Raw genomic sequence first — 24247 nt, forward strand, 5'->3', positions numbered from 1 at the left:
TCGTGTTCAACTACATCTTACAGCTTATTTATTTATTTATTTATTTATTTTAACATAAATTTGCATAAGTGGGTAAATGGTAGCTAAATTAGGAGTAGATGATAATATATGGAAATGCTTTTTAGTCTGTATTTCAAAAAATTTGTGAAATTTAAATAAGTCGTATCATTGTGATTACATGTCCCGGGGCGTGAGTGCAGTCCGGCCTGTCCTCCAGGCCTGAGCGTTAGACAGGACGCCAATAGTTTTGGCAGCCTCGGTCCTGTATTGGCAGTGCAGCGATGTTGATGTAAAGACAGAGGACGAGAGGATAGTCGGGCCTGACGCGCTCTTTCTTACACCGTACGTGTGCTGGAGTTCTTACTCACCGTCTGGGTTTGTCATGCGTCTGTAGGATGACGGCGGGAACACCTGAGCCCAACGGCGCAGCCTCTCGCATACGATGATGCGCCCGCGCATAACACCTCCCGCTGCAGGTGTCCAAACCCCCGAGGTGTGAACCGAGGGATTTATAATCAGCACGACTTGCAGTCATCTAAACAGAGGGAGAGATGCTGGGAAAGTGAGAGAGACTGAAGGAGAAAGACTGGAGTGAGAGACGGACAGGGAGAGAGAGAAACTGGGAGAGGGACACTGGGGAAGTAAGAGAGACACTGGGAGAGAGGGACACTGGGGAAGTGAGCGAGAGAGACTGGGAAAGTGAGAGAGAGACATTGGGAAAGTAAGAGAGACACTGGGGAAGTGAGAGAGAGACTGGGAAAGTAAGACAGACTGGGAGAGAGAGACACTGGGGAAGTGAGCGAGAGAGACTGGGAAAGTGAGAGAGAGACATTGGGAAAGTAAGAGAGACACTGGGGAAGTGAGAGAGAGACTGGGAAAGTAAGACAGACTGGGAGAGAGAGACACTGGGAAAGTAAGAGAGACTGGGAGAGAGACACTGGGGAAGTGAGAGAGAGACACTGGGAAAGAGAGAGAGACACTGGGGAAGTGAGAGAGACTGGGAGAGAGAGACACTGGGGAAGTGAGAGAGACTGGGAGAGAGATACACTGGGAAAGTAAGAGAGACTGGGAGAGAGATACACTGGGAAAGTAAGAGAGACTGGGAGAGAGATACACTGGGAAAGTAAGAGAGACACTGGGAGAGGGAGAGATGCTGGGAAAGTGAGAGAGACTGGAGTGAGAGACCGAGAGAGGAAGGCAGACAGACACACGATGAAAGAACAGCTCTGGATAGAAGGGTACTATGGATCTTCTCCATGAATCTGCGTGTGTTTTGGAGGACAGCGCTCCGAGAGATGAGCTGTTGGCCCTGTATCCTGTACTGTGATTATAAACGGAGGACACCGGTCGTCTCTCTGCTTGTCCTTTTACAGGAGATGTGTTTACGAGCGTTGTCGTAACTCTGCGTGCTGATTATAAAGACGTCCGTGCAGCTCAGTTTCTTTAAGACCACGTCACATCTTCAGATCAGTTAGAATCACTTTGTTTTTTATTTATAATCAAGTTATTATTATTTTTTAATTCATGTAAAGTCTTTTCAGCGTTCGCACTAAATACCATCGACACCAGTATGTTAGTGAGGGATAAATAAGCACACACCCAGCCCGTGGCTATCGCAGACGGGTTTCCGCTCTATTATTTCCCCTCGCGCTGATTTTGCTCTCACATTTGTAACAAATATCTCGCTGGTGGTTCTGGTCGTGTTCCTCACACCGCCTCTCACAGGTACCGCTTTCTCATTAGCTCAGCGCTACACCGTACAGCTCCCATCTGTAAAGGGAAGGGCGGATCTGTCAGTCTCTGGGCTGTAATTTGACAGCTGTGGGTGACTAACTTCCACGCGTGTGCTCATCCTGAGTGTAGCACCTGCAGCGCGACCTCCAGATCACCTCGTGCGTGATCGGCGAGAGGATGAGAGCGAGAAAGCCATACCCCATGACTGTTCACTTCCAGGAATGGAAATTCCCATGATTTCACACTCTCTTAGATGCGGAACGTGTCGGGTTTGCATAAGGGTGTGTGTGTGTGTGTGTGTTTATCATGCATCCGCTCAACACCTTCCATGCTTTTGGGAGACGCAGTGACAGGAACATGACCTCACATTTACATCCTTCACAGGAACGGCGTCGTCCACCGCAGACACAATTTCATTTAAGACGCTCCGACCCGAGTCACACGGAGATGACGCAACACCAGTGCACTCGTATTCCTCTGATATGAGCTAAGGAATGTAGAGTAAGGTCTTGGGTTTTGTTTTGTTTGTTTTTGTTTTTTTTTGGCTCTGCTTGTGACCGCTGAGTAAAGTTTCAGATCAGTATGTTTACCAGTGCTGATGTGAGGCAGCGAGTCGAGTCGGGCCGCGTGTCCTGCTCAGCCGGAGGTGAATGAAGTCACACTGCAGTTATGTCACTCCGTTTTCCCTCCTCCTCCTCCTCCTTTTCTTCCTCCTCCGTCTCTATTTTAGATTTTCTCTCCTCTCCATCTCGCTCATTAAGGTTAACCCGCTAGCATCGCCGCGCTACGGCAGAAAACACTCGGCAGATGGTTGCTAGGCAACTAAGAAAACTGACATTTCGGAGCCGATCCTGAATGTGTCATGAGGGAAATACTCGTGGTGCTTTCATGCCGCATTTCATAGTATGAAAGCACACCACGCTGAACACACTACGGCGGTTTTAGTAGAATAAAACGGGGAATGGTGAAAATGAAATATTTTTAGTATCGAAATTTCCTCAAAGGGCTCTTTTAAATAAATAAATAAATTTCCAGATAGTTAATAGATGTATTACCCGATGTTTTGAGGTCCCTGTGAAACGGTTCGAGAGACACGATTCGGTTCCGTATCCGGACGCATTTCTTCTTGAAACAGGAAGTGAAGTGCTTTTACACGACAGTAAATAGTGCCACATCTCCAAGTCTAAGCAGACTCGACGGTAGCTTTGCGAACGAACTAAAAGTGAAACGGCGAACATTTTAACGGGCGCTTTTGTTGAGCCGTGGAGGATTTCTGACGGGGATATCTCGCACGACGAGATACTGTGCGTTAGCGGAACCGGACGGTGACGGGTGCGACGTCGAGAGCATTTAACCGGACGATAATACGACGGGATGAGTCATCAAAAATTGTAATTGTTTACTAGAAAGGGTTATCCTGTAATCCTAAAGGACAAGTACAGAAAGTTCTGGAACATCAATTTTCACTTAAATTGAATGCTCCTAAGTGTTACTGCTGTGGGAAACACAAACACTGTACCTTTTTACATTCGTGTGATCTTCAGTAGCGGAGCTAGTTTAAAGGTGCAGTCAGCGATTTAAAAATTTTTTTTTTTTTTTAAAAAGTCAGAACAATGGGTATATGTTTCTCCTTCACTCAACAACAAACATCTATAAAATATCTGCTCAGAGCAGAAACTTGCTTCTCTGTGGCTCCCCAGGATCTGTAAACAGTGTGCACAAACAAAATCCGACCAATCAGAACAAAGGTTGTTGATCCGTCAACTCGGAAGGCTCTTCCATTGTTCTCTGGCTTCCACATGTTCTCACGTGTGTTTGTTTTGGAGGTGGGGTTTTTGGAGAGCGAGGTGAGGGATCCTAATGGGTGGGGTAGGGGGTGGGGGGGGGTTTAATCGAATGCAAGTTCTGTTCCCTGAGCCCTTCCTGAGCATTTGAGCTTTTTGTACACTAACAAATATTTTTATCTCTGCGTGGGCTTGCTGATTAGTTTCTCGTTGTGGTGTACGTGGGGTTTTGATTCACTTTAGGCAGCCATGAGATTAAACCAAACGTTTCAGGAAGTGCGAATCCGTTCTCGTGCCTCAGTGCATGACTTCTGGCGGTTGGTGAACTAGAGGTGTTCCTGCTTGGCTTGAGGCCATTAATGATATCGACAGAGTGTAACGGTGAATTATGCCCAAGCCCTAAGTGGGTCGTTAATTATTATAGGAGAGTGATTAAAGAATAATTAGCCTTTCCCTTCCAGGATTTGTTTTCTTGGAACTGCTCTGCTGTGTAAGCCACACGCAGCATTATTGCAAGCTGTAAACTTTGCAGTATAACTTGAAGTATCCATTAATGTGGTCTGATGTGGTCTTTCTGTTGCTTTTACTTGTTAATGATGTGTGTCATGCAATCTTTTTTTTTTCTTCTTCTTTATCATTATTATTATTTATTTATTTTTTGCAGAATTCACTCTCGGAACTGATGGAGAAGGACCACTGATCATTTTGCCGTGTTGCCACGCGGCTTGACTTCCATTAGAAAGAGACCACTGCTGACTTTGATCTACATCACTTTGTGCCATCTTGGTTGTCCCTGGACTCCTGGCTAAGTGGCAGCGCATGATCTCCAGAGATTCCGAGTATTCCGCAAACATGCTCCAGTGCTGAGCTCTGTCTCTTGACTTCACTATGACCAGCCTGAAGCGTTCGCAGACCGAGCGCTCTGTGGGGGGCTCTGTGCCTGCCACGGATGAGTTTTACACCCGCCGCCTGCGCTTGCCCAATGGAGGGGCGCCTCCTCCACGCAGTGAGAGCACCCACCTGTCCGGAGGCACACCTGGAGTTCCCAAGATGGGAGTCCGGGCACGGGTCGCCGACTGGCCTCCGAGGAAAGATGGTGGTGGTGGTGGTGGCGGCGGTAGTGGTGGGAGTGGGAGTGGGAGTGGAGGTAGCAGTGGGAGTGGCAGTGGAGGAGGCGGAGGCGGTGTTTGGCACATTACAGTGGAGACCGACTCACCATCAACTACTTCTGGGAGCACCCAGAGCAACCTTTCTGCTAAGCTTGGCCACTTGATAAGCCCACAGGATTCGTCCATGCTGCGTAATATTCAGAATACACTAAAGAATAAGATCCATAGCAAGGGCAAAGACAATCGCTTCCTATCCCCAGACGGTTACTTGGGTTCACCACGCAAGGGCATGCGTCGCATTCGCCAGCGCAGCAACAGCGATATTACCATCAGTGAGCTGGATGGAGATGGCAACGAGGGTTGGTCCTTTTCTGGCTGGACACCAATGCACCGTGAGTATGGCAGTACCTCCTCCATTGACAAGCATGGCGTGTCCGGGGAGAGCTTCTTTGACATGCTCAAAGCCTACCAGACCGATGACCCCGATCAGCGAAGCCCTGCTCCTGAGAAATTAAGCGAACTGCTTACTGTGGCACACAAGCAGACCGCCCTCGACCTGCCAGACGGGCCCCTGGGACCCCCACGAGGTAGTCCCGCAAGTCGCCTCAAGGAAAGGGAAAAGCACCTGAAAAGACGCTCCAAGTCCGAAACCGGAGGCGAGTCCATATTCCGCAAGTTACGAAGCGTGAAGGCAGAAGGCGACTCCTCTCGTGCAGGTTCGGACGCGGAAGACGGGAAGTCAGAGGACACAGGTCCTCCTCCAAAGCCCTGGGTCTGTCAGAAGGGTTTCGCCCATTACGATGTCCAGAGCATTCTGTTTGACCTGAACGAAGCCGTGCAAAACCGACAGAGTTCCTCCAAAAGGAAGAACACCACCACCGGAGCCTCTGCCGCTGCTGCCGCGTCGGCCTCCACCTCCTCCTCCTTATCGTCCACCCAGAGCGGGGCCTATGGCTCTCCCTGCGGCAGCCAAGAAGAGCTCAACGCCAAGGACGGACCAGCGCTGGACCCCGGTGACGATAAAAGCAACGATCTGGTCCTCAGCTGCCCCTGCTTTCGTAACGAGATAGGGGGCGAAGGTGAGAGGAACATCAGCCCTTCCAAGCAGGGCAGCATTGGCAGTGGATCGGCTAATTCTTCCAGGGACGAAGACGGGTCCCGTGAGGCGGCGCCCAACACGCATTTCAGTAACGCAGGGGTGGCTGTGCTGGAAGCTCCCAAAGATGGGAAGAGCATGCACCATGAGAGGGGAAAGAACAATATTTTGGAACATGTGGATTTGGGAGCCTATTACTACCGAAAGTACTTCTATTTAAGAGGTGAGTGTGTGGGTTTCATTATTCGCCACGCTGTCAGGGAACAAATATTTGAGCTTGATAGATTTTCTCAGCACTTATTACCCCTGGAATGGCATCAGGTAAGTCTCTTAAACACATTATTACCCGTCACATCTCTTAAACACAGGGGACAGGGGGGCATGTCTACCAGTGACACACATTTGTGTGATGAGCAAAGGATTTTGAAGATGTTGAAACTGTAAAGTAATGGCATTTCCGTGATATTGGAGTGACGTGTACAGTGTTAAAGAATGTGGCTCTGCTGTTTATTTATTTATTTACCTTAACCCTATAGAGCACTGGAACTATTTGGGAGTGGACGAGACACTCGGCCCGGTCGCCGTGAGTCTTCGGCGAGAGAAGCTGGACGATCATAAAGAGCACGGGCCGCAGTACAATTACAGGGTCATCTTTAGAACCAGTGAGGTAAGCGTTCACAACAGAGACTTTTTCTTTTTTTTCTTTTTATTTCTCTGAATCCGTATTTGTAACGTCTTTTGGGCTCCGTCCATCAGTACAGTTCAGGACCCCCTATCCACGGGGGATTGGTTCCAAGCCCCCCGACAGATGCCTGAAACCGCGGATAGTAACGAATTCTATATAATGTACATACCTTTTCATGAAGTTTAATTTATAAACTAGGCACAATATGACATTAACAGCAATATCTACTAATAGAATAGAACAATTATAGTAATAATAATCATCCTAATGATGATAAAGTTATCTCTCTCACTCTCTCTCGCTCTAAAATATTTATTGTACTGTACTCGCCCTTCTTCTTCGTTCTTCTTCTACGCCGGACAAAGGGTTGATTTAATGTCCCGGGGCGGGACCGTTTTTTGAAATTTTCTATAAATTTTTTTTTAATGAAATCGAGGAAAATGAAACCGTGGGTACGGAGATTTTACTGTATACGGATCATTTTGAAAATGTACTTCTTAATCCGTCCATTTTCAAAAAAATTTTCCCGTTCACACAATCAGCATTTTTAGATGATCTTTGACCACACGAACAGCAGCAGCACCAAACCCCCCAAAATCTCTCCGTCCATGTGAACAGCTCTTTTTTGAAAATATCTCCATCCATACCGTGTTATCAACAATATCTTTTTCTCCTCACAAATGATTTTATACTTATTTGAAAAAGCTGGGCGTGCCAGCCCAGTAGGTGGTGATAGTATGTCTCAAATCGTTACGCCAAACGCCTCAAGAATAACATCAAGAGCTGCGTATCGAGTGCTGTAGAAGGAGAAATGTGGGAAAACGTTAACATGGACAAAAGTTCTGAAACCACAAACGACAATGACGAGGATTTGTACGTGTGCCATCTGATGATGTGGCGCCGGTGCTTAAGGTTACACTTGAACAGAGTGTTTGGGGCGGGGCTTAAACCGAAATCTCTTTGTAGTGCACTGAAATGTTTACATTCCTCCACTGTCTATATGGAAAAAAAAATTTCATTGATACAAAAACCCCCATTTTCATTTGGCTGGGAGACCAAAATGCAGAGCACAAGCCTACGTGTTTGATTTATTTATTTATTTAAATGTTTTTTTTTTATTTTATTTTTATACACTACTGCTTTTCAGCAGGCAGCAGCGATGAGAATTCAGCTCTGACGCCCACCACCATCTTATATAACGCTCTCAGAAGCGCAGCTAAGCGGCTGCCAAAGCACAGCGCTTATCACGCCAGCGCCCTAACTGGCCCACTGCCCCCTTAATCACACCGAGATCTGGACAGCTGCTCTAGATCAGGTCCTTGCAATCAAAAATAAAAGAGGAGAAGGCAGAACTCTCAGACCTCCTGATGGAGACGTCGCACTCTGGTCTCATTTATAGAAGCTACTTGTGATTCAGATGCACTCTGATGAAGCTTAATAGCTTTGATCCCGGCATGATTCATGGCCCTTTTTTTTTGTGCTGCTATTTCCAGACACACAGGTAGGTTGGAGGGTTTTTTTTAAAGAAACATTTCCAGCATTGTAATGTAACCTTGAACACTTTAAACCATTAAAGCTACCCTGTGTAGAAGAATAGACTAATGCAAAGGAAAGATGTAAACTTGCATCTGTAGATCTCGACATCTGTAGGTTCTCATTGAATCCTGGAGCACCTTTATGATGGTTAAAAATACTAGGATCTGTGAATACACGTTAATACGCGATGTGGAGATTGTTCCCAGCTCACAATATACAGCGGTCGATGCGAGCGGGGTTCGAGTTCGCGTATCGGTGTACGTGTACACTCTTTAATTTAATTACCAGCAGACAAACCGGTCAAAATAGAACCTTACCGTAACAACCACGTTATGTTCATCACCGACGTGAAGCATACAGGTTCAGTAGCTGAAAATTGTCTTCATGCGAGGGCGCATGGTGGATTAGCATGTTCTAAACCCCCGTGCTGCGGGGGTTTCCTCCGTGTACTCCGGTTTCCTCCCCCAGGCCAAAGACGTGCATGGCAAAAGTGTATGAATGTGTATGTGGTTCTCTGCGATGGATTGGCACCCCGTCCAGTGTGTACCCCGCCCTGTGCCCCATGCTCCCTGGGATAAGCTCCAGGTTCTCCACGACCCTGAAGGATAAACGCTATAGCAATTGAATGGAGGTCATCATCCTCTTATACCATCCTCATCATGCATCCTCTTTAATTTGCATGTCGTGTATGATTGGTCCAAAAGTGTATTCTTTATTTACTTACAGCTGTAATGGCAAATTACCCATAATCCTCCACGTTGTCATCACCACAAAGCAAGCCATGCTGAACTTAAGTACCCTTGTTGATTGAGTACCCTTATTACCTAGGTATGAGACTGGGATGTGGGCGGAGCTAGAAATTTTTTTGTGGTTTGTTTGCGGTTCGAACGTGAAATGTTTTAAATGTTAGTGATGTTTCTGATTCATTCGTATAATTATATATTCATATAATTTTTAGCTTCATTTTATGTCCTTCCTCACCACAAGCCAAGTGCAGTCCACCGTATTCCAGTTTTGGGTTCAGGAACAGTGTGACAAAGTATCGGCACCCACGGGCAGCCATTAAGTGAAAGTATTATCCGCCATGTCTCATGCTTAATCTCACTCTACGAGACAGAGCATTCAAGAACATTAATTTGAATTTCTAGAAGTATTACAGGTTGACCAGGGAAACTTCTCCTGCTTTCACGTGTAGTTATGCGATGGTCAGTTGACAGACGCGCTCGGCCAGGTTACAGATAGTCCTGTGCTGCGTCTGTGCACTAAAAGTATGTACTCTTTTTGTGAAGGAATAGAGTACGCAAGTACCGAGACATACCGACACGTCATGTAACGGAAGATAGTGTCGTTGCCTAGTTACACAGACCGTCACCTTAAACAACCTCCTCGTCTCATTTCAGCTTTTCTTCATTCGTTATTCCTTATAGCATTTATACATTTAACAGTAAATCATTTAATTTACTGTTCCCCTGATTTTTATTTTTTCACTTTTCATTTACGCCTCTCTCAAATGCGTCCTTGAATTCGGAGAAGCGAACGGTCACAAAACTCCTCCCTCCCTCGTGCAAGTGTCTACGGATCCACGCTTCGAAACTCTACCGGAAATAGTAAACTATCCGGGTACCTCTGGGAGACTCGTTTCAACATACTACTGTTTGGGACGCGCTAATTCTAATCTGGGATACTAATTAGGACGGATTGGGACAAATTGGGACGCAGCACTGGTCTGCATTTGTTGCCTGTTTAGCAGACATGCGCTATAACTGAGCTCAGACGTAGCCCCGCCCCCAAAACAGTCATAACGAAGGCCCAACCAACCACAGCTCTATATGATCGTGAGGAATTGTCCACTGAAATGTCACGTTTATTTATTTGTTTGTTTGTTTATTTATTTATTTAAAAACTCGTTACTCTCTTGTCTTTGCACTTTCTTTACTCTCTGCCCCCAGCTGATGACTCTGCGAGGCTCCATTTTGGAGGATGCTGTTCCCTCCACGTCTAAGCACGGTTTGGCTCGAGGCCTGCCCCTAAAGGAGGTTCTGGAGTACCTCGTCCCTGAACTGAACGCCCACTGCCTCCGCCTCGCCCTCAACACGCCCAAAGTCACGGAACAGCTGATGAAACTGGATGAGCAAGGGGTACCCAGTGCAGTTCCACACGAACATTAATGAGTACTCCGATACAGTGATGATGATGATGATGATGATGATGGAGCTGCTCTGTCTGCTCTCATGCTGTGTGTGTTTCTGTGTGTAGCTGAGTTTCCAGCTGAAGGTGGGGGTGATGTACTGTCTGGCTGGCCAGAGCAGCGAGGAGGAGATGTACAACAACGAGGCGGCCGGTCCCGCGCTGGAGGACTTCCTGCAGCTGCTCGGAGAACGAGTGCGCCTCAAAGGATTCAGCAAATACCGCGCTCAGCTCGACACCAAGAGTGAGTCTGATGCCTCGTGTCGTAGTGTGTCGAAGCTGCTTTTATCACTCTGATGATTATTTTCCTATGAAGGCAGGTCCTGACAGAAACCATATCATCGATTTACACACGTTTTAAATCCGTGATCAGACTGCTCTTTATCTTTAGCTCTTTAGTCTTTCTTTTTAACACGGATATCTAATAATATTAGCTAACTTCACTTACGCACGGAGCCGGAAATGGAAAAAAAAAAATCAGAATTGAGAATAAAACACGATTTCATCTCTCTGCCAAATCCTGCACCCGCGTGTTGCTCTCGCTAAGCCGACGCTGGCTGTTCAGCTCCAACATTTGGGACGATCACATGGCCATAAAGCCTCCTGCTGATTATGAGATCATGTTTCTGTAAAACGGTGGGATTGTGAGAATCCCAACATGCAGGTTAGTGTTGTAGTTCCCTGCTGCAGCGAGATAACGGCGAGATCCGACGATAATACAGACACGATGCTTAAATCCATACCGTTCATATAGTCCTTCTTATTTATTTACTCATTCACATCTAATTAGACTTAACACAAAGCAAGAACGGTGCTAGTAGCGGTTTTGTCTGCACGTCGCTACAGTAACCAGACTAAAACTATAATGGATGACCGATCACGCGAGCTAAGAGACCGCTGGATGAATTACATCAACGGACGGGTGCATTTGAGATGCTAGTGTAGGCTTTACGCTAACTTTATTAGAACGTATCGCGGTTTGAACTCGGTTTTGTTGGGAGACGACAGGAAAGAGAAGAGAGCGCATGCTTCCTCGGAGTGTCCGTTATAGTAGGTCAAAGGTTACAGACCAGCCGCACACACGATACTTCAACTCTACCGACTCTATCCAAATAGAGCTTTAGTGTCTGGTTATTAGTGCCTCTTAATGGACGATATTGACTCTGTATATCTGAGATATTAATCAGACAGTAAAAGAAAGGTGGTGCTGAGCTCTGAATGAATTCATTAAGACGTAATTACTGTACAAAACTGAGCTGACGCCGTAACGTGTCTTGTCTTGCAGCTGACTCGACTGGCACTCACTCCTTATACACCACTTATAAAGACTACGAAATAATGTTCCACGTGTCCACCATGCTTCCCTACACCCCCAACAACAAGCAGCAGGTAAGTCGGGAGCCCGGTGTTTTAAAAACAAAACAGAAAAGCACTCCCGATCCCCCGCGGTGCCGGAACTCACGTCTGTGCTTCCTCACCTGCAGCTGCTCAGGAAGCGCCACATCGGGAACGACATCGTCACCATCGTGTTCCAGGAGCCCGGAGCCAAGGCCTTCAGCCCCAAGAACATCCGCTCGCACTTCCAGCACGTCTTCGTGGTGGTGCAGGTGCACAACCCATGCTCGGAGAACACCTGCTACAGGTGAGCATCCAGTGCGGACAGGATGCTCCGACTTAAACTGTGCTTTAAAGAAAAGAGAAGACATTCTAGTTGTATTGGTGTTTGGTTTCTACTTGAGATCGGTATAAACATATTAGTGGGTGGGGCTAAGAGCGCTGCTTATTGCCGATTGTGTCATTGTTGCACAATGTGTAATATATACAAACTACAAGGTTTTTTAAAAAAAAGTGTTTGTGCTGTTAAAGTCCACGTTGTACTGTTTCTGTATTTTTGCACTCGCGATACAGCACTGATAAATATTTAAACACCTTTCATCATCAATGAGCACTTTCGCAACTATTCGTCCGCCTGCTGAGTCAGAATCAAATCGGAGCGAGATTGATTGATTCTTTTGGTTCATTTACCGTTTGGTTTGATTGAGTTTCACAACGTGTACGATCAAACGAACCCAAATCAAAACAAAAAAAATGCTGGACGAGGGGCGTGTAGGGCTGAAAAATATCCTTTGGTGCTCGCATCTATGAAAAACAATCTCGCAAGTCCCCCAGAACACACCGCCTGTTTGATTCACTCCCTGCAGTCGAGTCGATTCGGAGTCGAATCGCTTTGGCTTCACTCGGACGTGGGAGGACACCTTCCCGCTCAGACGCCCTCGGACCCGAGTGTGATTGAGAACACAAACGCTGTGTATGTGAACGTACTCGAACATCAGGCCGATCGGAGAAAGAAGCAGTGTTAATCCAAGCTCTTCTTCCACGCTGATAATGCAGTCAGTGTCACTGATCTGTCTTTTTTTTCTTTTTTTCCTCTCCACGTTTTTGTCTCCGTTCCCTTGATTCCCATGTGCGCATACTTATGGGTTATGTAAAACTCTCTCAGATGTGCAGGTGCTGTTTGAGAGCACAGTGTGTTTATTTATAAGGAGGTCATGATCAGTCCTTTTTGTGTGTTTGTGTGTGCCAGGTTTCCTCAACTGAGCCTTCCCTTCTGCTCAGTGTGTTATTTCCCATGACAGCTCTACTGCAGACTCCTTCTATTTCATTGTTTGTGTGTGTGTATGGGGTATACCGAACGTTGTTTAATTATGTTCTCTTTATGGGGGTGATGACTTGAGGTCACTCTCGGTGACCGTGACATGGTAGAGCTCTCTGTTATTTGTCAGAATCACTCAGTGTTGCTAGTTTGAGAGAATATGAATTAGAGAGCACATAAAGCCAGAAGCTAGGAAGATGGATGACACAGACCTTTTCTCTCTCTGCTTTGCCTCAGTGTCGTGTGTGTGCGTGTTTTGTGTGTGTGTGTGGTGGCATTTGCAGAAGTGGACTCGTGGGTTAACACAAAGTGCAGTGATTGTATTGGGAAGGTACAGACATCTATATCGAAAAGAGTTCTAGGGAAAATGAACAGATGGATAATAGACGGATGGACGGAAATGGCAGACTTGGACAGACTGGTGGGGACGGAGGCAGACAGACTGACCAAGACAGAAATCGACAGACTGATTGGAACAGACATGGACATTGACAGGCCGACCAGGACGGCTCTGGATGGACGTAGACGGGCTGACCGGGATGGACGTAGACAGACCGATGGACACGTACACAGATGCGGGGTTGTTGGGTAGTCAGGGGTAGACAGACTAAAATTGACGGACGTAGACAGACTGCCTGGAACAGACGTAGACAGACTGAAGGGGACCGATGTAAACGGACAGAACGAGATGGACATGGATACAATAAAAGACAACTGTAGATGGACAGACCGAGAAGGACCTTGACAGCTGGACAGGGTGGACAAAGTGACAGATTCAGATAGACTAAGATATAGAGACGCAGAGACTGAGATGGACATGCATGGAAGTAGACAGACAGACGTATACAGACAGAGACAATGCAGAGAGACAAACAGACAAGTATAGCTGGGCAGACGGACTGAGACTCGGACGGTTGGACAGAGACGGTTGGACAGAGACGGACTCTGACGGTTACAAAGGGACGGACTCAGACGGACAGATACAGACAGGGACGGACTCGGACGGAGAGACAGGGACGGACTCGGACAGACACACAGGGACACATGCAGACTGATGGAAAGAGACAGATGGACGTTCGTCAGTGCCCCCCCCACACACACACACACACTTATTTTCGCCGCGGTACGTACAGCTTTGCTCTCATCATCAGTCTCTGTTGCGGTTCTGTGACTCGAACGCAGCAATACGAGGTGTTTATTGCGGCGGTAAACGTGTTTTAAGTGCATACCTGCTGTTTTAAGGCCTGTCTTTAGATGCTCTGATGCTCCTAGAACGTTGCAGTCTAAAGGCTCGTCGACTTTTAATCAGAGGCACATGGAAACGTGTTTAAGAACGGAAAGAAAACTTCCAGGTTGGTTAATGAGACAGTCTGTCGCTGACCTATCTGCTTTTGTTCTGAACATACCGCAATCTTTTTCAGTCTGTGAACTTTCTATACGCACACAGACTTTTTAAGCTGGCCTCCGTGTAGGCAGTGTGTCGTGGACGAAAGCAGCCCACACGCTGTGTATTTATAGTGCACATGTGTAATCCAGTGAGCCTTGCTGTACCTAAGCTATAGGGGTCAGACAGGAACAATAAAGCAGCCCGATCACCGTGAGTCACTGGCCTTTCAGTCGACTCCGCAGCTCGGGGAGTGGATTTTATTTGCGTGGAATGTGCGCTGTGTTTTACTTGACCTTCAGAACGCGGGTGGTGACTATCGTTCTCTACGCCTAAACACGCTTCCGGACATCGTGTTCCAGCGATTACGGTTTGTGTTGGAAATCATCCATTTTTAACTTCTGGTCAATAATCTGCTCGACTTCATGACCCGATAAACATCTTTATCGACATTATTCAGAGCTCATGACTTCAGCTTCGGTATTCCTAGGAAATTTCAATGAAATTTTATAGCGGCGTATTGGAGAACTTTCTCGTCGTCCATGTTTGGTCATTAAACGGTCACAGTGCGCGTTGTAGGACTTCTGATCTCAACTCGCGTCCATGTTTTACAGTTGCAGTCAAAGTTATTCACCCTCCAGTGCAAATCAGGTTTATTGTTAAAATGTACAGACTTTCAGCTGTTTGCGATGAACAAATCGAACAAAAGCGATTGAAATTGTTCAACATGACGACTGCTTCAAGTGGTTTCCCCAAATTCAACTGAAAATGCAACTTATGATTTCTCCAGTCTCAAAATTATTCACCCCCTTCATGGCGAGCGTCTTTAGTACTTAGTAGAGCTCCTTTTGCTGTTATGACCTGCTGTAAACGAGATGCAGATCTTCTGGCAGCGTTCCTGAGGAATCTTCTCCCGTTCCTCATGAGCAATGGCCTCCAGTTCATTAATATTCTTGGGTTTGCATGCTGCAACCGCCTTCTTCAAATCCCACCAGAGGTGACTGTGATGGCACTGTAGAATCTTCCAGGACGACTTCTGCAACCAAGCCTTGGTGGAATTTGAGGTATGCTTGGGATCGTTGTCCTGTTGGAAGGTCAGATGACGACCAAGCTTCATCTTCCTCACAGACGGCATGAAGTTTTCTCCTAGGATTTCCTCATACTTCAATGACTCCATCTCACCTTTCACACGCTGCAGGTTTCCAGTGCCAGAGGATGCAGATCATCCGCAGAGCATCACCGAGCCACCACCATGCTGGACTGTGGACAGAGTGTTCTTTCTTCATTCTTCTTCCTCCAGACATACCGCTGATCCATCGTGCTGAAAAGTTCCTGTTTTGTTTCATCGCTCCACAGAACAGAATCCCTAGACTTCTGTGGATTATTTATATGATTTTGCACGACTTTTCTTGTGCTTTTGGGTCAGTAGCGGTGAACGTCTTGGAGTTCTGGCATGGAAACCTCTGGCACCAGGGGGTTGAATCATGAAATCATTATAATTTGCGTTTTCCAGTTGAATTTGTGGAAAATAAAAAATACAATCCAACTGAAATATTTTTCCATGAAGGTGCATCCCAGAGTGTTTTATTCATTTTACACCACAGCAGTTCGCCAGTGATTCCAGTTCATATATTTATTTAAATTATATGTACGACACGCCATAGTTTCAGTTCATAGTTACGTTTAATGTTCTGAAACGTCACTTATGTTATAGCATCTATAAAAAAAAAAATATTTTTCCCTCACCAGTCTCTTTCTTTCTCACTCTTAAAGTTAATACAATTTTTTATTTTTATTTTAATAACGTGCAGCTTGTCATGTTACCAAGAAACCACAAAGAGTAAACCTGTCTGTCCTGAAAAATTACTGGCACTGGAGACTCCTTCCATAAATGTTAAATGAATATCTCATTACAGAAAACTATGTCCATCAGACCAGTCCCTGTGAATGGTCTGTTACTATAGAAACGCTAACTAAACTCATCGAGTTAATATTTCAGTATTTAGAGGGAGGGATACGCAGCCTTTTGTAGTCAGCTGTATATCTACAGTACAGGAAGATACAGTGTTCATTCCTTTTCCTTTGTGTCTGTGTTTATTCAGGGTAAGTTTTGGGTTTTTTTTTTTGTTTGTTTACTGTGTGACTCTCTCTCTCTGTATATATCCTGTTTCTAATCTGTGCTTTACCTCCTTTCCCTTCTTTCCTGACTCCGTCATTGTACTGAGTACCGAGAGCTTCACTTCAGCTCCTTACAACTCCGCCTGGCCAAACCGCTCGCGAGTTCCACGCATACCAGACAGAACAGGAAGCTTTAGATGTCCATTCCAGAGGCTTAATGAAAGGAAAAGAAGAAGGGTTGGGTGGGGGGAAGGAGAGAGCTGCAGGAGTGGGAGGATTTTCACAGGCAGAACACAAAATACCAAAATTCAGCCAGAGATGTGGGTTTTTTTTTTTTTTTTTCTTTCCCTCCCCCTGTGAACTTGGCCAAGCCTCTCGGAGATTACTCCCACAAATCGGAACAAGTGCAGTGAAAGAAGCAGCGCTTTCTTTTTCCAACGGTTTCCGATTAGAAACGCAGAAATTCTTTCCGTCGGGTATCGTTTACACGGGTTTGACCTTGCCTTTTGATGGCAGACTCGTCTAATTAGAAACCGCTCCGAACTGAAGTTGTTTATTTTTGTGAAGTTGAAAGGCAGAACACCAGAGAGGTAGAAATGTATTACTCCCATGACTTATTTCAAACAGTGATGATCATTTCCTCTACTCGGGGAAAAGTTCGGCTCATCCATAAACATGAAACCCTTCAGCGCTGTTTTGGAGATTTTTAGCAATTATCTTGTTCATCTCTGCTCACTTTATCTTCTTTCTGTTGTGTATTAGATTGTTTAAAATTCCTTCGCCCACTCGTCTTTTCTGTCTCACATTTCTCTCTCTCTCTCTCTCTCTATTTATTTATTTATTTATTTATTTATTTATTTAACGCAGCGTCGCTGTGGCCCGTTCCAGAGACGTCCCCGCTTTCGGACCGCCCATCCCCGAGGACGTGAAGTTCCCCAAATCCTCCGTCTTCCGGGACTTCCTGTTGACCAAGTTGATCAACGCGGAAAACGCCGCGCACAAGTCAGACAAGTTCCGCGCCATGGCGACACGCACGCGCCACGAGTACCTGAGGGACCTGGCCGAGCGCCACGTCACCAGCACGCCCATCGACCCCTCGGGGAAGTTCCCCTTCATCTCTCTGGCGCACAAGCGCAAGGAGAAAAGCCGGCCGTACTCGGGGGCGGAGCTCCGCAGCCCCGGGTCCATCACCTGGGCCGTGTATACGGAGGACCACAGCGCCGGAGGAGAACTCGAAGCCCTGCTCGCCATCTCCAACGACTTCCTCATCCTGGTGGATCCAGACGCCAAGGCTGTGGTGTTCAACTGCGCCGTACGCGACGTCATCGGCTGGACGCTGGGAAGCCCCGCCTCCATGAAGATCTTCTACGAGCGTGGAGAGAGCGTCTCGCTGCGCTCGGTCAACAACAACACCGAGGACTTCAGGGAAGTCGTGAAACGTCTGGAGGTGAGCGACCGGGCCGTGACACGACGCCGATCGCGCCGCGCTTTTGTTTGTATTGTGTCTTGATTGGGAAACTCTGTTCTGGACTTCTCGGCTGGTAAGCAGGGGACCGAGTGGGCTTGTGAACGTTCTCCTGCCAGCAATGTTTACTTTTACAGAATTTTAAACAACAATGCGCGTTTAGACTGATGGAAATGAAATGTAATAAAATTAAATTATGACACATTAAAATCAGCCGAATAAAAAGTTACACACACAGATGTTTGTTAATGTTTTGACGACTAAAAAGCAGAATCTAAACCAAGACTTAAGATTTGGAAAAATTGTTTTCTAAGCAGGATATTATTATTATTATTATTATTATTATTATTATTATAACCTTTATTCACTTTTTAAATATTTTTTACACCACCACAGTGCAGTTGAAATCTCCGCTCTTACAGTTAATGCCGATTAGATTTAAACAGCATTGATGTTCTCCTTCTACATTATTGTAGTTATCGTTTCTATAGCAACAGCTTATTCATTTGAAGTTTTCTACTACAGGAAAGTCTTCAGGACAGAAGAGTTTACGCTTTACGGTTCGACAAGTTGTGTTTTTTTTTTTGTCTTATTAACTTGGAGAGAATGGAGAGAGAGAGTGTGTATAGAGAGCGGGGGGGAGATAGGCTGGTGAGGGAACGACTGTTGATGGCTGCTATAGGAACTAACCATACATGGAACTAAAATCGGCATGGCTTTAAGGAATAAATAGTGGCTAGTGTTGGAAAATTGCTGTGGCGTAAGAGGAATAAAACGCTTCGGGGCGTGCTGTTCTAGGAATCTAATCCACTTCATGGTGGTAACTGATTATTTTATGATAACAGCACTGCACGGAGGGCATCACTCCTTATGTACTTCATAAACACGGTTTAGCAAAGCAGTAGATTAGCTTATTGGAGAAATCTTGATATTACGAGCTGGATTAAAGTCCTGGAGAGTGTGTAGCGCTTCTTCGTCCAGGGTTTTTGCGCTCCTGAAACACACCTAATTGCTCACGCGTCGATATGTTGCGACGTCGAGACGATGCTTTAAGCCCGTCCTCGGAGCGAGGTGAGCGGTGAATCGGTCCGCGTCGGCCCGTTGTATTCCGTACAAGTCTCCTTTGTGCTCACGTTAACGAGGACTCGGTCCTCATGCAGAAATATGCGGAGGCTGGAATGTACTTTTGTTTTGGCCACCTGCCCGTGATGTCACTCTGCGAGTGCAAGAGCTGTTGCCATGGGAACTAGTCGGCGAACCGAATGTTCAGCGCTCTTCCGTCGCTGCTTCTCCACACGCTCAGAAACCTCAGGGTTTAACTCGGCTTTCAGAGACGACCGGAATATCATCACCATCGTCATTATTCCTATTTAAAATCTGTTTAAAAATGATACCGGGAGAAATAACACATCTGGATTTTACAGACATTTATGACTATTTGTTTTTTTTGGGGGGGCCGTTGGGGGTCGGTAATCTGTAGTAGAATTGGGCAATGTGACAAAAATATCGTATCACGATATTTTAAGATATTTCTACGATACCCGATACGTATCACGATGTTTAAACGGATTAGTAACAAACTCAGGAAAACAAATTAAACCAATAAATAAAGATGTTAGAAAAACGTATTACGTTTGTAATTAGATCATTCTTTAGATAATATTTAATCATTTAGTTGTCTACAAATGTCTACAGAAAATACATTTATACCATACGGTACTTTTTTTTGCTGTAATACTTGTAACATTTAACAGTTTTAAATCGTTAAGATAAAATCACCTGATTCCAGATTGGTCAAAAATAAGAATGAAACGAAACAGAAATTTTAACCTGTTAATTAAAGTGAAAAACAATAAGCATCATTTTAGGGGAATTAAAAAAAATAAAAAGTACAATACCCAGCTTGCATCAATGTTCACACCCTTTTATAATTGGGGACGTGGTAATGTTCAGAATCAACCAGTCACATTCAAACTCTTGTTAAATACTAGTTAGTGTACACCCGTCATCAATTACAGTGACTGATTACCCCCACGGGCCACAAAGAGCTTACGAAGCAGGTACGGGAACTCGCTGTTGAAAAATATCAGGCGGGAGAGGGTTACAATAAATTTCCGAGGCATTGGATATACCATAGAACACTGTAAAGATAATAATTAACACGTGGAGAAAATATGGCACGACGGTGACGCTACTGACAACAGGACGTCCTTCTAATACTGATGAGAAGATCAGGAGGAAACTGGTCCGGGAGGCTGCAGAGAGGCCTACAGCAACGTTAAAAGAATTGTGGGAAATAATTTCTGGAAAGTACTGGTTGCTCCCTACATGTGATGGCAACCTGTCCCGAATTCTTCATATCTCCGGGCTTTGGGGTAGGGGGCGAGACGGAAGCCTTTTAACCAAAAAATACATTTAAAATGCATTCATTTTCCAAAACCATGTGGAATAATGTGCTATGGTCTGATGAGACCAAAGTAGAACTTTTTGGGCATAATACCAAAAGAACACCATCCCCATGGAGAAGCACGGTGGTGGCAGCATCGTACTTTGGGGCTGTTTGCCTTCAGCTGGACCTGGGGCTGTAATCAGGGTCGGGGGATTAATGAATAACTAAACAATGGTACATTTTCTGTGTTTAGTGTTTATTTTTATTTAAGTTCTTGGTAGGATTTTATTTTGAATAGTTGATTGATTTTAATTTCTACATAGTAAAACTGCAGTGTAAGTTCTAGTCAAAGTGTGATCACGACGTTCCTCACATGACTGATGTAAACATGGTCCGTGTTGGCGTTTCGCTCCTTCCAGTTTCTGACCAAAGGCTGCGAGACGTCGGAGATGACGCTACGCAGAAACGGGCTGGGCCAGCTGGGCTTCCACGTCAACTACGAGGGCATCGTGGCCGAGGTGGAGCCGTACGGTTACGCCTGGCAGGCCGGGCTGCGGCAGGGCAGCCGACTGGTGGAGATCTGCAAGGTTGCCGTGGCGACGCTCTCGCACGAGCAGATGATCGATCTCCTGCGCACCTCGGTCACCGTGAAGGTGGTCATCATACCTCCTCACGAGGACGCCACGCCCCGCAGGTACGCACCACGACGAGACCGCGCCCCACTCAGGCTTCGTTCTGTTAACGCTCTGTGTAGTGAGCATGTATGATTTATTAGAAGACATTTTGGATTTGCGATTGAAGAGCTAACCCCCCCCCCTTAATTATTGAATAACATAATTAAAATGTATCTTTTCTCCCAACACTTTTCCTGCTAGTCTTCGTTTTTTTTTTGTTTGTTTCTTTTTCAGTGATGTACAAAAGGTGCTGTTAATGAAATTCATTATTATATTATATTAATCATTTTTATTAATAATTCAAAATAATTCTTGCTTATCCTGATTCAATCAAATAATTTTTAAAAACAATTTCTCCCAACACTTTTCCCTTTCTCCTTCATTTTGTATTAATTATTTAATTGTTTATTATTGTACATTTTTTTTTACCTATAATGATATTCATTTATTCATCAGCTGCCACGATTTTAACGGAGTTTAAGATATTTATGTAAAAAAAAATCTATCTATCATGTCAGTGATTAGGGCTGGGGGATATATATCGATATAATATTAGTATCATGATAAATCTCACACTTTTCTGAGATATCGTTGGTATGGTGGTGTTTTTTTTAATAAAAATGCTACTGAGCGGTTCCCGTATGTGACGTACTTAATAAATATATATGTATTTGTTTTTGGAGACATTTTAAGAAAAAAAAAAGCTTCATCAAATTCAGTATAACAGTTTTTGTTTATTTTACTGCCGTATTGCAGAGTTTTTTTTAAGCTAAATTATGTAATATATATTTCGTGATGTGCAGCGTGCATCGTAGAAATGATTTCAAGTATGGTGATGTGATATTTTTGTCTCCTAGCCCAGCCCTATCAGTGATTTATTCATTCCTTTACACTTTGTTACTCCACTGGCTAAACTGGCTTTCCTTTCTGATTAATCACGCTATCGAGCGTGTTGCATACGTCACCTAGCTAAATAGCTCTTCTGGGGGTGTGTGTGTAGGGGCTGTTCGGAGCTGTACCGGATGCCAGTGGCTGAGTATAAGGGAAGCAATGAGAGCGGTTCGTTCGAGTACAAGTTCCCGTTCCGCAGCAACAACAACAAGTGGCAGCGCACGTCCTCCAGCCCGCAGCAGTCCCTCTCTGCCTCGCCTCAGAGTCACACCGGGACTCCCAACCGCGCCGTCAGCCTCGGGGCTAGCATGGGCAAGACGCTGTCCGCCGAGAGACCGGAGAGAGCGACGGCCATCCCACGCAGCGTCTCCAGCGACGGCCGACCTCTCGACCCCAAAAGGTCTGTTTGATCACAGACGGAATCCTTGTCTTGGGTGTCGGCTCGCGTTCTCCCTGCTTTGGATGTTTTTATTAGAAATTTTTTTTTTTTTGTTGCGTCCTTTTTTGACATACCCTTTGTTTATGTCTCTCCTCCCCCTCCCCCTCCTCCTCCTCCTCCTCCTCCTTTTTTTTCTCTTCCCCTTTCTCTCTGTGTTTTATTTTATTCCTTTCTCAGGATGTCTCCCAGCTCGGAGAACTACGCGCTGGCTTCCTCCATGGCGATGGCTCGACCCACTCACACCCGCAGCTCCCCCAGCAACCTGTCCTGCTCCAGTGAGACCGGCTCGGGCAGCTCGGCCCACTGGAGGCAGAAGTCCATGCCTGAGGGGTGAGAGGCTCTCTGACCTCCAGCACCTCCCTGTTTCTCTCCCTCCATCTCTGTTTGTTTTTCTCCCTTTTCCCCTCACGCTCCTGTGTGTTTTGGGTCCTCGCATACCCGTCGCCTTTTCATTCACAGAAAATACGCCCGTGCTTTGTTATAAACCTTAGTGTGAGCTCCATCGTGTGTGTGTGTGTGTGTGTTTCAGATTTGTGCCAAACAGACACTCCCCTCTCCCGCCGGAGCGACAGATGATGGGAGACTCCAGCGGAAAATCCGCCCCCAGCTGGCCCCGAGTGGACGACTCTGAGAGAGCCGCAGCAGCAGGTCAGCTCGGCAGTCAGGAATTACCCACAATGCCGTTCAACGACTTTCTGATTATAGTGTGCTGTAGGATTTTAGAGAGTGTTGCAGCGGCGCTTTAGTCCAGCACTCTCACCTCCTCATCTGAGCGTCGGCTCTCGTAGACCTCCAGCTAGCCGAGTTCCTATAGCTGCATTGCATTCTGGGATTTATGGAATTTTTTTTTACATTAGAAAAAGCACTTTATTTTTATAGACTGTAAATAAACTATCATGCAGGGGGTCTTGTTTCCCCCTCAGTATATCGTGTATCTTAGAAAAGTCTTCTCTTCTAGAGAATCATGATATGATGTTTTAGTAATATCGCCCCACCACTAGTTGGTGCTGGAACAGTGCTTGTCAGCCTCCCTCAGCTCCGCGTGTGTGTGTGTGTGTGTGTGTGGAGACGTTTGTGCCACTCCTCAGGAACACCATCTGAAAAGGAAATTGCATGCTAGCGATCGGTCTCCATGGAGTGTCTCCGAGCAGAGAGCCTGCATTATTTCCTCAAGCACAGTTCAGCGCTTTTGACGACCAGCTCCTCATTGTTTCGTGAACTAATTGCAGTAATTGAAGTGGAACCGAAGTATCTTCTGACCTTCAAAACAAAACTCCACTTCCGGCTGTAGAGTTCGATTCGACTCATAGTGCGTTACTTTTACACAGAACAGGTGTGCGTGTGTGTGTGTGGAAGCCAGGACACACACACACACACACACGCAGAGACACGGACATGGTGTTTGTGTGTGCCTTCTCTCCAGCTGGCCCTGACACGAGCCTCCTGTTGTTGCCCTGTACTTGTGTTTGACAGTGCATGTGTATGCCAGGCACTCGTTATCTCTCGTTCTCACTCACTCATTCATACACTCACTCTCGCGCGCGCACACACACACACACACACACCCTGACACATCGAAACACACACAGCAGGTCATGTTTTTCTTCCGAGTCAAGCAGGAGGAGAAAATAGCTGGACTTTGGCTTTGGGGCGATATACTGTATAATAATAATAATAATAATAATAATAATAATAATAAATCTGATCACGTTATACCACAGCGCTGTTGAATTCTCTATTCTAATTGGTCGGAGGGTGTGGATTATTTTTTTGCAATGCTATCCCGAGTGAAACGTTAGACGTTATCGTCTGTATCGCGCTGAAGGGAATTAGGATAGTCGTTGCGTTCTCTTTAAGGACGGTCAAATTCCAATTCAAAAACACAGGCGGGGCCGTAGAGAGCTGCGTGAATGACGGAATGGGGAAAAGCCCCACGCTTAGCCGTGTGTAATCGTGAGCCTGAAGACACCCCGTGATCGGTGAACGGTTCAGATGTGTATATCGGTTCCCTGTGAGTAACTGAATGGAGTTACGTTCGCTCCTTTTCCTTTTTCGTTCGTCCAGCGTGATTCGATCGTGTCACTTCAAAGCCCTGAATAAAAG

General features: G+C 45.8%; 1 protein-coding gene across 6 annotated transcripts in view; it reads left to right on the top strand.

Annotated features, from left to right (window-relative positions):
* sipa1l1 (signal-induced proliferation-associated 1 like 1) overlaps positions 1–24247 on the top strand; it is a 71984-nt gene that overhangs the window by 34179 nt on the left and 13558 nt on the right. For all 6 annotated transcript variants that reach the window (XM_053613717.1, XM_053613711.1, XM_053613713.1 and 3 more), the window contains 11 exons: positions 4183–5946; positions 6260–6390; positions 9894–10082; positions 10201–10375; positions 11417–11520; positions 11616–11773; positions 17154–17733; positions 20560–20834; positions 21815–22105; positions 22322–22474; positions 22674–22792. In XM_053613717.1, coding sequence (XP_053469692.1) covers positions 4407–5946; positions 6260–6390; positions 9894–10082; positions 10201–10375; positions 11417–11520; positions 11616–11773; positions 17154–17733; positions 20560–20834; positions 21815–22105; positions 22322–22474; positions 22674–22792 — 3715 coding nt within the window. In that variant the 5' untranslated portion in view covers positions 4183–4406. The remainder of the gene's footprint in view (positions 1–4182; positions 5947–6259; positions 6391–9893; positions 10083–10200; positions 10376–11416; positions 11521–11615; positions 11774–17153; positions 17734–20559; positions 20835–21814; positions 22106–22321; positions 22475–22673; positions 22793–24247) is intronic.

The sequence above is a fragment of the Ictalurus furcatus genome, chromosome 25 (genome assembly GCF_023375685.1).
Source record: "Ictalurus furcatus strain D&B chromosome 25, Billie_1.0, whole genome shotgun sequence".
NCBI classification, from domain to species: Eukaryota; Metazoa; Chordata; class Actinopteri; order Siluriformes; family Ictaluridae; genus Ictalurus; species Ictalurus furcatus.